This window comes from Henckelia pumila, chromosome 4 (genome assembly GCF_033568475.1).
Source record: "Henckelia pumila isolate YLH828 chromosome 4, ASM3356847v2, whole genome shotgun sequence".
Taxonomy (NCBI): Eukaryota; Viridiplantae; Streptophyta; class Magnoliopsida; order Lamiales; family Gesneriaceae; genus Henckelia; species Henckelia pumila.
The window spans coordinates 142,705,068-142,718,162 of record NC_133123.1 but is presented as its reverse complement, the minus strand read 5'-3'; the positions used below and the strand labels follow the sequence as shown (position 1 = coordinate 142,718,162).

Genomic DNA, 13,095 nt, shown 5'->3' with positions numbered 1-13,095 from the left:
TGATGTTCCAAAGACGACGTTGAAATCATTGAAGAAGTGGTGTGCATCTACTACGGAGATTTTGAAGGGTTGGATGCCAAGATCAGATCACCAGGAGCCAATATGTCAGGCGTTAGCACGAACGGACAGCTCTGTGACGGTCCTCTTGAACTGTACGTAAGTCGCCACATTGGGAGCTGGTTTGATTCCAAGGTGTGTTTCTCGGTAGACAACTCTTGCCTTTTAGATTGTTTAGATTGCTTTTAGAGTGATGTTTAGCTAGGAATTTTGAGTTAAGTGTTAAAGATTGCTTTTTGGAAGTCTGTTAAAACTCTGTTAATTCCTGTAGTTCATTTGAGTTTGGCAAGTTATTTAAATTTTTTTTCCAGTAAAGCAATTTTAATTTATTTAGTTTTAACAGATTTGTAAACGTATATTTTCCTAACGTCACATCTAATGTTTCAAATTGGAAACAAGATTTTATCATTATCATCAATGAAAACATATATAAGCCATGTGATGGGATTCTAAGGGATCGTTTTAGTAATTAATTTGAACTGAAAATCAATTTTTAAGTGAACCAAAGATTATGCTAAAAATCAATTTTTAATTAAACCAAAGATTATGCTAAAAAAAAATAAAATTTACATGCATGCATATGATGGGCTTCAAAAAAAACAAAAACAAAAACAAAACAAAACTAGGGGGGAAAATGGGTTTATAAGAATGTACGCAATTGTAGCATCGCACATTTTGGGCCGAACAAGATATTTGCTCCTCTCTCACTTTCTATACGCAACCGTTGTTCTTAGCTTAAACTAACAATAAGAATATAAGATGGTGTTCAGTCATATCATACAGACAACATAAAAAAGGTTAATAATATATAATTGATCTCCCCATTTATTAGGCCTGAAATTAAAAATAAAATAAACTTTCTTAAAGTAGTGATGCATATCATTCCATCAGGGTGGATATATATAGCTTCCCTAAATATTAATTAAGAATTAAATGGCGTTTTCATTTTCAATTATTTACTGCCCTCTAGAATTTTAATTCAATTCAATTCATTTAAAAAAATAAATAAATTGTCGGATAATTTAGTATGAAAACCTTTTGAATCAAACAATATATAGTTTGGGCTTTGATTTCACACACACAATGTTAGGGCCATTTAATATTAATTTTATTATTATTATTATTATTATTATTATTATTATTATTATTATTATTATTATTATTATTATTATATGGCAAACATGCTTACCAGTTTCCACGTAAAATTTTCTGTATATCGTCTTTCTTTGATTGGATATATGATTTCAAAATTAAATAATTGATTTATTTTTTATTATCTATAAATATAGATAATTTTCAATATATATCTTCATAATGTAGGAGTAGGACCGCCAACTTAGGGTATGTTGGTTTCATGGATCAATCCCCATTGCACTGATCAAATAACATTATTTCATCCTTATATATATATGCAGCTCAAACTCATGCAACTTATCGATATATCATAAGGAGACAAATTTCGTCTTGTTTCTCGTAGATGAGATTATTTTTCAAATAAATAAATTAGCCTTTCATAATTTGTGTAGTAATTTCTAACATCTCGGGAACGACAATGTTAAAGGTCAATTCTTTAAGAATTGAGATAATTTAGTAAATGCATGTATGTGGGCTACGTCCATGATCTAAATCAAATAGGACTACCCATTTGTAAATTAAATGGGGCCAAACAAGAAATAAAATGTCGAGAATAATATATGCCATTAGCTTTCCATGCATCTAAAACCCCATTGACCATTTGCTAATACTATCATGTTGTGCCATCAATGCCAACTATATTTACTTGGACCACTTGAAATACTAATATGGGAGCAAATGTTTGGTCTGTGGTTATTTTTGACTTAGTTTTACAAGGCTCAAATTATTTGTTGTACTCTTATCCCTTGTTTTGGATTTTAGTTTCTCTCTTTCCATTTATTTCAATTCAACTCTATTATTGGGAGTGGGGGGGTAACTTATTTAATATATTTAGAGGTAAAGATAAAGAAATGATAGGGTTTGTGCCCACTGCCAAGCAGCTGGGCTCGAAAATGAAGTCTGATGGAGATAGGAAACCAAATTTCATATCCCTCCACCACATGTACGTAATTCCTTATGACATTAATTTACTACTGTAACCGAGTTAATTTCTGGAATTTAATTTAGTTTTAGTGTTAATAATAAAACTTTTTATTTCCTTCAAGAAATTATATCTGTTTTCGCTGAAATATGACTCCAAAGTCATAAGTAATTATATATAGTAGAAATGAATAAGGTATGGTACGTATATGCTATCAATTAATTTTCACGTAATAAGAAATCAGAAACAGATATATAGACAATTTGTGTGTCGTGAGACTTGCAAACTGAATTATTTGTATGGTGGGTTACATATACTTGTGGGGCATTATAAGGTTTAATTAATAAGGCGATGGATGTTTTGACAAACGTGGTTCAAAGAACCATTTCCAACTTAAGAGGGCATGCAGTACAAGAGGCCCCATAGTTGTGTGTCTGTGTATGTTTTCCAAAGTGTGGAACACTTCAGCTTCCCTGCCTCTCCTGCTATATATATGTAGTCCACTCTTGTTATGACTAAAGAACACTTAAAAATCTATTTCATTGCAAGACAATGGAATTTCACCTCTCTATTTTGTACTTGTTCTTATCATGTACTCTATGTTTCACTAGCTTGCCATTCATGTCCGTTTCTGCAGAATCTGACACTTATATTATCCATATGGACTTATCCGCCATGCCTAAAGCTTTCTCCACCCACAAAAACTGGTACTTAGCAACCCTTGCCTCTGTATCCAATTCGTTGGAAACAACCACAAACCTTGTTCCCTCCTATAAACTGGTGTATTCTTACACAAATTCCATCAATGGATTCAGCGCGGTTCTCTCGTCTTCTGAATTGGAGGCCATTAAGAACTCGAAAGGGTTCATTTCTTGTACAAAAGACTCAACTGTCAAAGTTGACACTACTCATACGTACCAGTTTCTTGGCCTTGATTCGGATCACGGCGCTTGGCAGGTTTCCAACTATGGTGAAGATGTTATAATTGGTTTGGTTGATACTGGGGTGTGGCCAGAGAGTAAAAGCTTCGATGACTACGGAATGAGTGATGTTCCATCGAGATGGAGAGGCGAATGTGAGAGTGGCGAGCAGTTTAGTTCCTCTCTGTGCAACAAGAAACTTATAGGAGCTCGTTATTTTAACAAAGGTTTACTTGCTCATTATCCAGACTTGACTTTATCGATGAATTCTACTCGTGACACGGATGGGCATGGGACTCATACTTCATCGACGGCAGCTGGCAGCCCTGTCCAAGGCGCATCATTCTTTGGATATGCTCCAGGGACTGCAACCGGAGTTGCCCCAAAATCTCGGGTTGCAATGTACAAGGCCCTTTGGGATGAAGGGTCTTATATTTCTGATATTCTTGCTGCTATCGATCAGGCGATTGCGGATGGTGTTGACGTGCTATCTTTATCATTTGGATTCGACGGGGAAGCCTTGTTCGAGGATCCCGTTGCTATAGCCACATTTGGGGCAATGGAAAAGGGCATTTTTGTTTCAGCTTCATCAGGGAATGCTGGACCGAGTGAAGGGACTCTGCATAATGGGATCCCCTGGGTTCTCACGGTTGCTGCCGGTACGATCGATAGAGAGTTAGGGGGAACTTTAACTCTAGGAAATGGAGTTTCAGCCACGGGTTCGTCTCTCTACCCTGGAAAATATCCCACGAAATTCATCCCAATCGTTCTTGTAGGTTCTTGCGGTGATGAAAAAGGGCTCAAGAATTTCAGGCACGAGATTGTTATCTGTGTCGACAGCGGTGATCTCAGCGAACAGGTATACAATGTCCATGAAGCCAAACTAACCGGTGGAATATTCATATCAAATTCCACAGATATAGTGTTCGTCATCCAAACTTCATATCCAGCATTGTTCGTAAGCCTTGAAGAAGGCCAAAAGATCCTAGACTACGTCAACAATGACTCAAATCCAAAATCAAGATTTGCCTTCCGAGAAACACGCTTTGGGATCAAACCAGCTCCAAAAGTGGCCAGTTACAGTTCAAGAGGGCCATCACAGAGCTGCCCATTCGTACTAAAGCCGGACATCATGGCTCCAGGTGATCTAATCTTGGCTTCATGGCCCCCAAATTCTGAGGTAGCAGACGACGTAGATGCACACCACCACCTCTTCAATGATTTCAACATCATCTCCGGGACATCAATGGCATGCCCACATGCTGCTGGAGTGGCAGCCCTTCTAAAAGGGGCACACCCCGGGTGGAGCCCGGCAGCCATACGATCTGCCATGATGACCAGCGCTTATAATTTTGACAACACTGAAAATCCCATCAAGGATATGGGATTCAAGAACCAACCCGCCACTCCCTTAGCCATGGGAGCTGGACATGTCGATCCAAACAGGGCATTAGACCCCGGATTGATATACGATGCAAATGCACAAGATTACATTAATCTTATCTGTGCATTGAAATTCAACTCTAGCCAGATTAAAGCAATCACAAGGTCCGACAGTTCTTATAACTGCTCGTTTCAGTCACTCGACTTGAACTACCCTTCTTTCATTGCCTACTTTAATGGAAACAACACTAAATCAAATGTCAAAGAAGTGCAAGTATTTCACAGAACCGTGACAAACGTTGGAGAAAAAAACTCAGTTTATGTAGCGAATTTAACAGCAATAAATGGATTCAAAGTTAGCGTTTCACCTGACATGCTGGAGTTCACCAAGAAATATGAGAAGAAAAGCTACAAGCTGAGCCTGGAAGGTCCCAAACTGACGAATGATTCTCTGGTTCACGGTTTCCTGACATGGGTTCAGGCCGGTGGCAAACGTAAAGTTAGGAGTCCCATTGTTGCCACTGGCTTAACGTACTGAAGTTTATATATTAGTCAACATCTTATCAATAATTGTGATATATTTTGCAGCTTATTTCAAAGATTATACTAATGGATTTAATTCCAATGGTCACGTGAAATGCATAAACAGCGAAAAAATTGACGTTAGTAGAAAATAACTTAATGAACCAGGCTAATAAACAATCCAAAAACGGTGGTAAGATGATGACATTTTATGAAATATTTTATAATTAGTAGACCCTTTTGGTTCACGAAAAAAAAAAAACATTTCTTACAAAATTGGTGTTATATTGTGTGTTACACCAATTACTTTACACCTTTGGTTCACATGCCAGCTCATGAGTCATCATCCCTTCCTAGCTATTCTCAAAATTACATTACATGATTGAAAAATCATCGATTGTTCAATTTCACAAGTTTCTGCATATTAAGGAAATTATTGAAGGTGAATTATATGAAAAGTATCGAAACTCATTATACTAAATACACGCGTTATGAGGTATAATTATTCAAACTTTCGATTCTCTAAAATCACTGAAAATATATCCTCCAAAACAATCACCGAAATTTTTTTATTTAATTTAATAAATTCATATTAATTTATTTTATATCTTATCATCAATTCATCATGCATGGAAGTCTAATCACATAAAACTAAAAAATAGTCATAACGTGAACAATTGGCAAACCCAGAGCAAAATAATAATTACATATGATGAAGGAAACTGCTATTTTGATATCATTTTGTTAGGTTGGAAAAATATTAAGAATGCCTACTTGAACTATTTTTGAGGGTGGAGAAAAAGACTTTCTATCAGCCGTGGAATTACTTTTCCTTATCAAATTCATTCATATATTATAATAAAAAAAAATAAAAAAATAAAAAATAAAACGTAAATGTAAAAAAAATGAATAATTTGGTATTTAACAAATGAATGATTTTCCTCCTTCACAGCCATAAAACAGCTGTTGCATGCCTTGAATCCACAACAAACCATTGACCAGCACTCATCACTTAATTTATTCTTAGTCGTCGGTGGTAATTCATCGATTCATTATTGTCAAATTTATTGAGCATAATACCCTGTTCGTGTGTGGAGATCAAATACATAAATTAAAAGATAGTAATATTAATTAATATAATTATTTTTAAGTTCAATTTATAAAACTTGGTTAAGGTGCTAAGATGAAACAAAACCACTACATGATCATATTATCTATTACTATTGTTATCCAAGAGATTTTTAGTTGGTCTTTTGGTATACCAAAATATTAAAAAATACACACACACTAAAAGGGTTTCTCTCCACTATTTCTATTTCTTTTATTTTTTATTTAATTATTTATATTTAATATATAATACAATCATTTTATTTATCTATTTTCAAATTCCAAATTATTTGAAAAAAAAAAACTAACGAAATAGAAAATACCTAATAAAAGAGATGGTATTTTAACTATTTAGGGTGACCATTCTTAACAAAAAAATATTTTTATTGATATAAATTTTTTAGATTTTTATTGAAATAAAGTATAAAAAAAACTTTCATTACGCACATCGTGTGCACAGTTCATATGAAACGATGTTGGGAATACATGATTAATAGAACAAAATAGAATTTTATATATATATATGTATATATATATATATATGTATGGTTTTATGTTAATAAATGAAGCAATTAGAGTAACTGTTAGGCAAATCAGAAATGTTCCCATTGATTTCGGATTAGGTTAAAGCTTCCTCGAGATGGGACCGACCATAATTCTGTAATAAATACATAACGCGTAAAAGATAGATATGTATAAAATTATATTATAAAAGAAAAAAGAAAAAAGGAAAAAAAATAATAATTGAAATATATAAAATAAATATAAAGAATATATCAATTAAAGTTTTCTTTAAATCTAATAACCGTATAATCAAACGAGATTAAATTATGGGGTTGATAAGCATTATTAAAAAAATTTCAGGAAAACTTGACCAGTTAATTACACTATTACTACAGGTGTTACGAACCAATATATTCACATTTTTTTTTGGTTAATAAATTATGATGATATGTAAAATGTGGTGGAAATTAATTGAATTTGAATCAGACAACTAATAATAATCTTATTAAAGAATATTATATATATATTAATAAAATAAAATAATAATGATGCCAAAATGGCATTCTCTATGCCAGCACCAAAGCCGAAAGTCTCCGCGTCTTTTCCCTTTCCCCCACTTAATACTCTCTCACTCTCCAAATTCTTGCGGCGTTTCAGTTCAAATCCCCGGCGGAACTTCCACAGATTGGCCAGAACAAGATGCACGCAAAGACAGATTCCGAGGTCACCAGCTCCGCCCCATCCTCGCCGGACCACCACCGGCGTCCAGTATACTACGTGCAGAGCCCGTCGCGTGACTCTCACGATGGGGAGAAGACGATGACATCGTTCCACTCCACTCCGGTAATGGGAAGTCCGGCGGGATCGCCGCCGCACTCCCACTCTTCGGTGGGACGCCACTCGCGGGAGTCCTCAACTAGCCGATTCTCGGGCTCGCTTAAGCCCGGATCCAGGAAGATTTCGCCCAATGACGTGGGATCTGGTGGTAGGGGTCAGAGGAAGGGGCAGAAGAACTGGAAGGAGTTTGATATGATTGAAGAGGAGGGTCTTCTTGAAGATGAGGAGAGACGAAAAGGGATTCCTCGTAGATGCTATGTTCTGGCGTTCGTTGTGGGTTTTTTTTTGCTATTTTCATTCTTTGCTCTGATTTTGTTGGCTGCGAGTAAGCCTCAGAAGCCCGAGATCACTGTGAAGGTGAGTTTTATATTTATTTTTTCTCTTAATTCTTTCAAATTATGATCAAGGTTCCGTTTTAAGTGTTTTTAGCTTATTTTTTCATGGATTAATTATGAATTGAGCATTGGCTAAGCTTTGCATTTCCATACATTTTGAGCTTCAATTTCTTATGCTGATTGCACATTAGTTGAAATGTTCAAAATTTTGTCAATAATTTCATCTAAAAAAACATTCTTTGCACTTTTTCCTTGCACATTATAGCTGCCAAACTCCACTCCCGCCTTGGATATAATTGCGTTTAAAAGCACACATTTAGTTGCAAAATTTCAACTTTGGTGTCTTTAGTATTCATCTGTGGTGTAATTGTTAGATGTAAAAAAATTTGTTTTCTGATTTATGCGATACGATTATACACTTGTTGGGTGTGACAATTGATTTGTATCTATGTGATGTATGGTGGTTTGTACCAACATAATAATCTGTGTTAAAATGGTAACAAGTTGTATGTTGGTGCAAACTCCATCGATTTATTAATCATATTTCATGTGAACCTTCGTAATTTGTTTGAAATCAAGTTTAATTGAAATTTGATTAATTTGTTCTCAGAGCATTACATTTGAGAGATTTGTGGTTCAAGCTGGTTCAGATGATAGTGGTGTAGCCACTGATATGATATCCTTGAACTCCACCGTTGCTTTCACTTTCCGTAACAAGGCAACCTTTTTCGGGGTTCATGTTACTTCTACACCTCTTGCTCTCTCCTACTCACAGCTCACCATCGGTTCTGCAGATGTAAGTGCCATGATCCTTGATGAAAAAGCATCTAAAATATTTGAGATCTTGTAATTTATTGTAGTAGTATGAATAGATGTTAACATAAAACTGAATTTGGATGAGATTGCTGTTTTTATATTTCTGAATCTTCTAAACTAGTTGCACTGGTACGTAGTTCCTTTTACAGTTGGTGTCAAAAGCATTCCTTTGGTACTACTGGCAAATTTTCTGAATCCAATGCAACAAAATAATGCTTTCGTGGAAGGCTTGTGGAACTAGAGGAAATCGTCTTCTTAACAAAATGATGAAGGAATATGACAGATACTTTGCAAAAGTTTACTTTATCAATATGTAGAAATGGTGGTTTCAATATTTATCTAGTTTCATGCTGTTGATAGACCCTGTTTGTTTAAATTTGGCGTTACAGATGAAGCAGTTTTACCAAAGAAGAAAAACTCAAAGAAACGTTGTGGTATCAGTGATAGGCGACAAGATTCCTTTGTATGGAAACGGCGCAAGTCTGAGTACTCCAACTGGTACAACAACCCTACCAGTGTCACTCAAGTTGGATTTCACGGTTCAATCGCGAGCATATATATTGGGTAAACTTGTGAAGCCAAAATTCTACAAGACGATCGAGTGCTCAATCGTCTTAGATCCCAAGAAACTCAATGCTCTCATCTCCCTAAAGAACTCGTGCACGTACGACTAATCATGGAGCATTTCAAGTAAAGATATGTGTCTCTTAATTTTGAAATTTATTACAAAGTATGGAGTTGCGTGGCAGAGGCTGGATTCTTAATGGGTTTTACATGAATTTTGGGCATTATTTACGACAAATGTCTAGAAGGCGGAGTGATTAAATAGTTGTATCATTTTTTTATGTCTTTGTTTATGTAATAAAGTATATAATACAGGGAACAACCAAGACTCTTTTTTCTACAATATGATTTCTCTTAAATTGGTCGTTATTTTCATGCATGAGAGGACGATTCATCAATCAAAATATTTTTGATAGCAAATCCAGGTTGATTAAATAAAAATCACAAATATTAAAAAATAAAATATTTTAACAATTTTCTTTCTTTTTTTTTTTTTTTTGACAATTTTCATTTTCATATATGCTCATAATTGTTTTTTAAAAAAAAATATTGTTTCCTCTTTAGCGGATTTTGCCTAGAGATCATTTCCTTGAACCGACAGTATTAATTAATTTAATAGTTGATAATTTGTTTTGATCACTCAAATTTTGTATTTTAATAAATTAAGCAATTTTATAACTTAAATAATTTTTGTATTTTGATAGCATATACATTCTGTGTGTAACACCCGGTATTTTTAAATACGTAAATCCGCATGCATAATTATGATATTTAATTATTTAAATTTTAGATTTATGGGTTAAATAATTATGTGAATTATTTGTGCATGATTTAATTTATTTTTAAGCATTTAACCCATAATTAGTGATTTTTATGATTTTTAGTATTTTAATTATTTTATCGCGTAGACGGGACCGTGGACGGACAAGATGACAACTTTCTAGCCAATTTATTTCATGAGTCTTTTTAGAGCCCTAAAATATTATTTTGAGTTTTATTATCTCAAAATTTTTAGTATTTAATTTTATATAATTTTAGAAGTCCATTTTTATTCAAAATAAGCCAAAATATTGACTTTTTAGTATTTTTAAAATTCCCTTAAATTGTAATTTCGAGATTTTAAATTTAGTTATCAGATTTTAACTTTTAATTAGGAGTTTAAGTTGTATATTTTATATTTAAAACCTTTTATCTATATTTAATTAACCTATATTTTTAATTAACACAAAATCAAAACCTAAGCTACCCAAAACCCTCTCAACCGATCACTCACCTCCATCAGCCGCCACCCTCACTATTCTTCATCTTCTTCGACCGAGCAAGCTCCAAGAAGAACACCATAGCCACGCTTTTGAAGGTCCAAAGCTTGTCGTCGTCGTCCCGGAATCGTCTCACGCTCGTTTTCTCTTCGTTTTTCGGTGAAAGGCATGATTCCTTCTATTTTCTTTGTGCCATGACAGTAATTAGATGTGTGCGTGCGTGAACATCAGTTTATTGTTCAAGATTTTTCAGAAAAATGCTTTGATATGCATTGTGTTCTTGTATTCCTTCCATCATGTTCATATTTTTCCTACATGGCTTGTATGGATGCTGGTCAGGGTTTCCTAAGGGGTGTGGGGATGGCCTGGGCTCGAATGGCTCGAGTGGCTCGAGCCAAACGAGCCCAGGAGGGCGTTTGGTTCAGTCAGCCGAGAAGGGATGCGCAGGTAGGGTTTGTTGGAAGAGGGATGGGGCTCGGTCCTGTGGGGTGCATGGGCCGGGGTCAGGGGCTAGGTTGGGTCCGCCCAGACGTGGGCTAAGTCTGGGCGGCGGGGCTCCGGCCAGGGGTGGCCGGAGCAGGGCGGCAGCAGCCCTGGAAGGGCTGCTGCTCGCGGCTGCGGTTGCAAGGGAAGGAGGGGCTCGGGTTTTAGGGTTTGAAGGGTTCGGGTCGGGTGGTTAGGTCCGGGTCGGGTCAGTCAAGTCTTGGGTCAAGTTAGTTGGGTTCGGGTCCGGGTTAAGTTAGTTGGGCTCGGGTATTTTTATTTTTAAGTTTTAAGTTTAATTAAAGGTTTAATGGGCCTAATTAAATCTTAAAATATTATTGGGCTCCATTTAATTATTTTGGGTTGAATTTAATTATTTGGGGTTAAATTATTTTAATTAAGTGAGCCCACTAAATTTTATGGGCTTTAGGGCCCATAAAAGTTATCGGGCCAGTCTTTGGGCTTTTGGGCTCATTGAGCCAGTTTGAGTTGTTATTGGGCCTAGAACGTTTTATGGGCTTTAAATTATTTTAATTGGGCTTAGAACAATTTTAATGGGCTTAAGTATGTTATTGGGCCAGTCTCAGTGTTAATGGGCCAGATTTAAGTAATTGGGCTTGAGAGTAGGGCCAGCAGTCCAGTACAATCCATGAAAAATTTCATGTGTCCTGATTATATATTTAATTATTTTTATGCATTGAAGTTATTTTAATATGTATATGTTAGTATGAAATCAAATTAAATATATATGAAGGACACACATTTTTATTTAAGTACATGCATTCATGAAATAATATTTTATGCATGATTTAATGTTTAAGGTTGAGCAAAAAAAAATATTTTATGTTGGAAGTTGAAGTAGTGCGACAATTTAAGGGGGATTCGTCCCCATATGATTGAAGGGCAGTTTACTGTCAATTTAAGAGGTGATTCGTCACCGCCACGTATGTTGGTTTTCACGCTGATCAGTATTTAATGTATGATTTAAGGTTACACTACGGATACAACCATGCGATGTTAGAAAATTAATTGTTCAACAATGTTTATGTATTATGTTATTTAAGTTAAGTTATGTTATGTTATGAAATTTTCAAGCATGCTCATTCATGTATATGTATGCATTAGTATTTAATTGTTTTAAATTATTTTAAACTCTTGTTATGTTAGCATGTTGGGCCTCTAGGCTCACTACACTGGTATGGTGCAGGTGAGTACGTTGAGGATGAGATTGTACCCACCGGAGGCGAGGATGTATGAGCAGGCATGCAGTGACCCCGTGACCATGATAGATGTCTGAGTCACATGCATGTTTTTGATTATGTCAGCACGTTACATATTTTATATTATTTTTCAGTGGTTGTGGGTTTTGAATATTTTATTGAATATTGTCAGTGCATGCAAATTTTAATCATTTTATTTATGCAGTATTTTTAATTAAATGTTTGACTCGGATATTTATTTTATTTTAAAGAATGCATTTTTATTTAAGTATTTAATTAATTATTTATTTATTTATTTTTAAATCTTTTTATTCTGTGCATATATGTATGGGCATATATGTACATATTTTATTTAGTAAGTATAAAAAAAAAAAATTCCGCATATTTATTTATTTATTAATTATAGAGTTAGAGTCGTTTCAGTTGGTATCAGAGCACGGTCCTTGGAGGGGTCATTACTGCTATGCGAGCTCAGAAATCCACGCTACCGGTCTGTAAGTTTTAAGTGTTTACAGCATGATTTACTTATAAGAATTTAAGTTATCATTAATTTTTTTAAACCACTTAGTTATGCATGGCGATTTACGTAAAGAAATATGTGGTGGTGCAGAATGCCTCCGAGACTAGTTAACAGGCGTGGGGGACCTCCACCTCCACCTCCACCTCCGCAGAACCCTATTGCAGCATTGGAGCAGGCCAATGCGAATATGATGGCGGGGATTACTGCTCTGTTAGAGCAGCAGGCTACTCGTCCCAGGTTGTCCCATGAGGAGGACGTTGCTGAGAGGTTCCAGAAGAAGGGACCCAAGGAGTTTGTGGAGACCACCGATCCTTTGGTGGCGGAGGGATGGATTCGCTCTCTGGAGTCCATCTTTGCTTATATGGGGATCACAGACACCGACAGGGTGAACTGTGCGACGTACATGCTGAGGGGTGATGCAGTGCTCTGGTGGGAGGGTGTAGCCAGGGGAGTTCACCTTCCTACACTGACATGGGCAGAGTTTAGGCGTATCTTCTACGCCAAGTACTTCA

General features: G+C 35.6%; 2 protein-coding genes across 2 annotated transcripts; both read left to right on the top strand.

Moving 5' to 3' along the window:
* Nucleotides 1–2,546: 2,546 nt before the first annotated feature.
* LOC140865065 (subtilisin-like protease SBT3) lies at nt 2,547–4,996 on the top strand. Its single transcript, XM_073269569.1, has one exon. The coding sequence runs from the start codon at nt 2,666–2,668 to the stop codon at nt 4,952–4,954; it is 2,289 nt and encodes a 762-aa protein (XP_073125670.1). The 5' UTR covers nt 2,547–2,665; the 3' UTR covers nt 4,955–4,996.
* Nucleotides 4,997–7,113: 2,117 nt separating this feature from the next.
* On the top strand, nt 7,114–9,460 carry LOC140865005 (uncharacterized). Its single transcript, XM_073269479.1, has 3 exons — nt 7,114–7,743; nt 8,332–8,517; nt 8,927–9,460. Exons 1-3 carry the CDS (start codon nt 7,249–7,251, stop codon nt 9,209–9,211), a joined length of 966 nt encoding a protein of 321 aa, XP_073125580.1. The 5' UTR covers nt 7,114–7,248; the 3' UTR covers nt 9,212–9,460.
* Nucleotides 9,461–13,095: the final 3,635 nt, after the last annotated feature.

Excerpts from the sequence above, each read along its gene's own strand:
- LOC140865005 (XM_073269479.1), top strand. The coding sequence starts at position 7,249 with ATGCACGCAAAGACAGATTCCGAGGTCACCAGCTCCGCCCCATCCTCG. Across the intron at positions 7,744-8,331 it reads AGCCCGAGATCACTGTGAAG|AGCATTACATTTGAGAGATT; the intron begins GTGAGTTTTATA and ends ATTTGTTCTCAG. Across the intron at positions 8,518-8,926 it reads TCACCATCGGTTCTGCAGAT|ATGAAGCAGTTTTACCAAAG; the intron begins GTAAGTGCCATG and ends TTGGCGTTACAG.
- LOC140865065 (XM_073269569.1), top strand. The coding sequence starts at position 2,666 with ATGGAATTTCACCTCTCTATTTTGTACTTGTTCTTATCATGTACTCTA.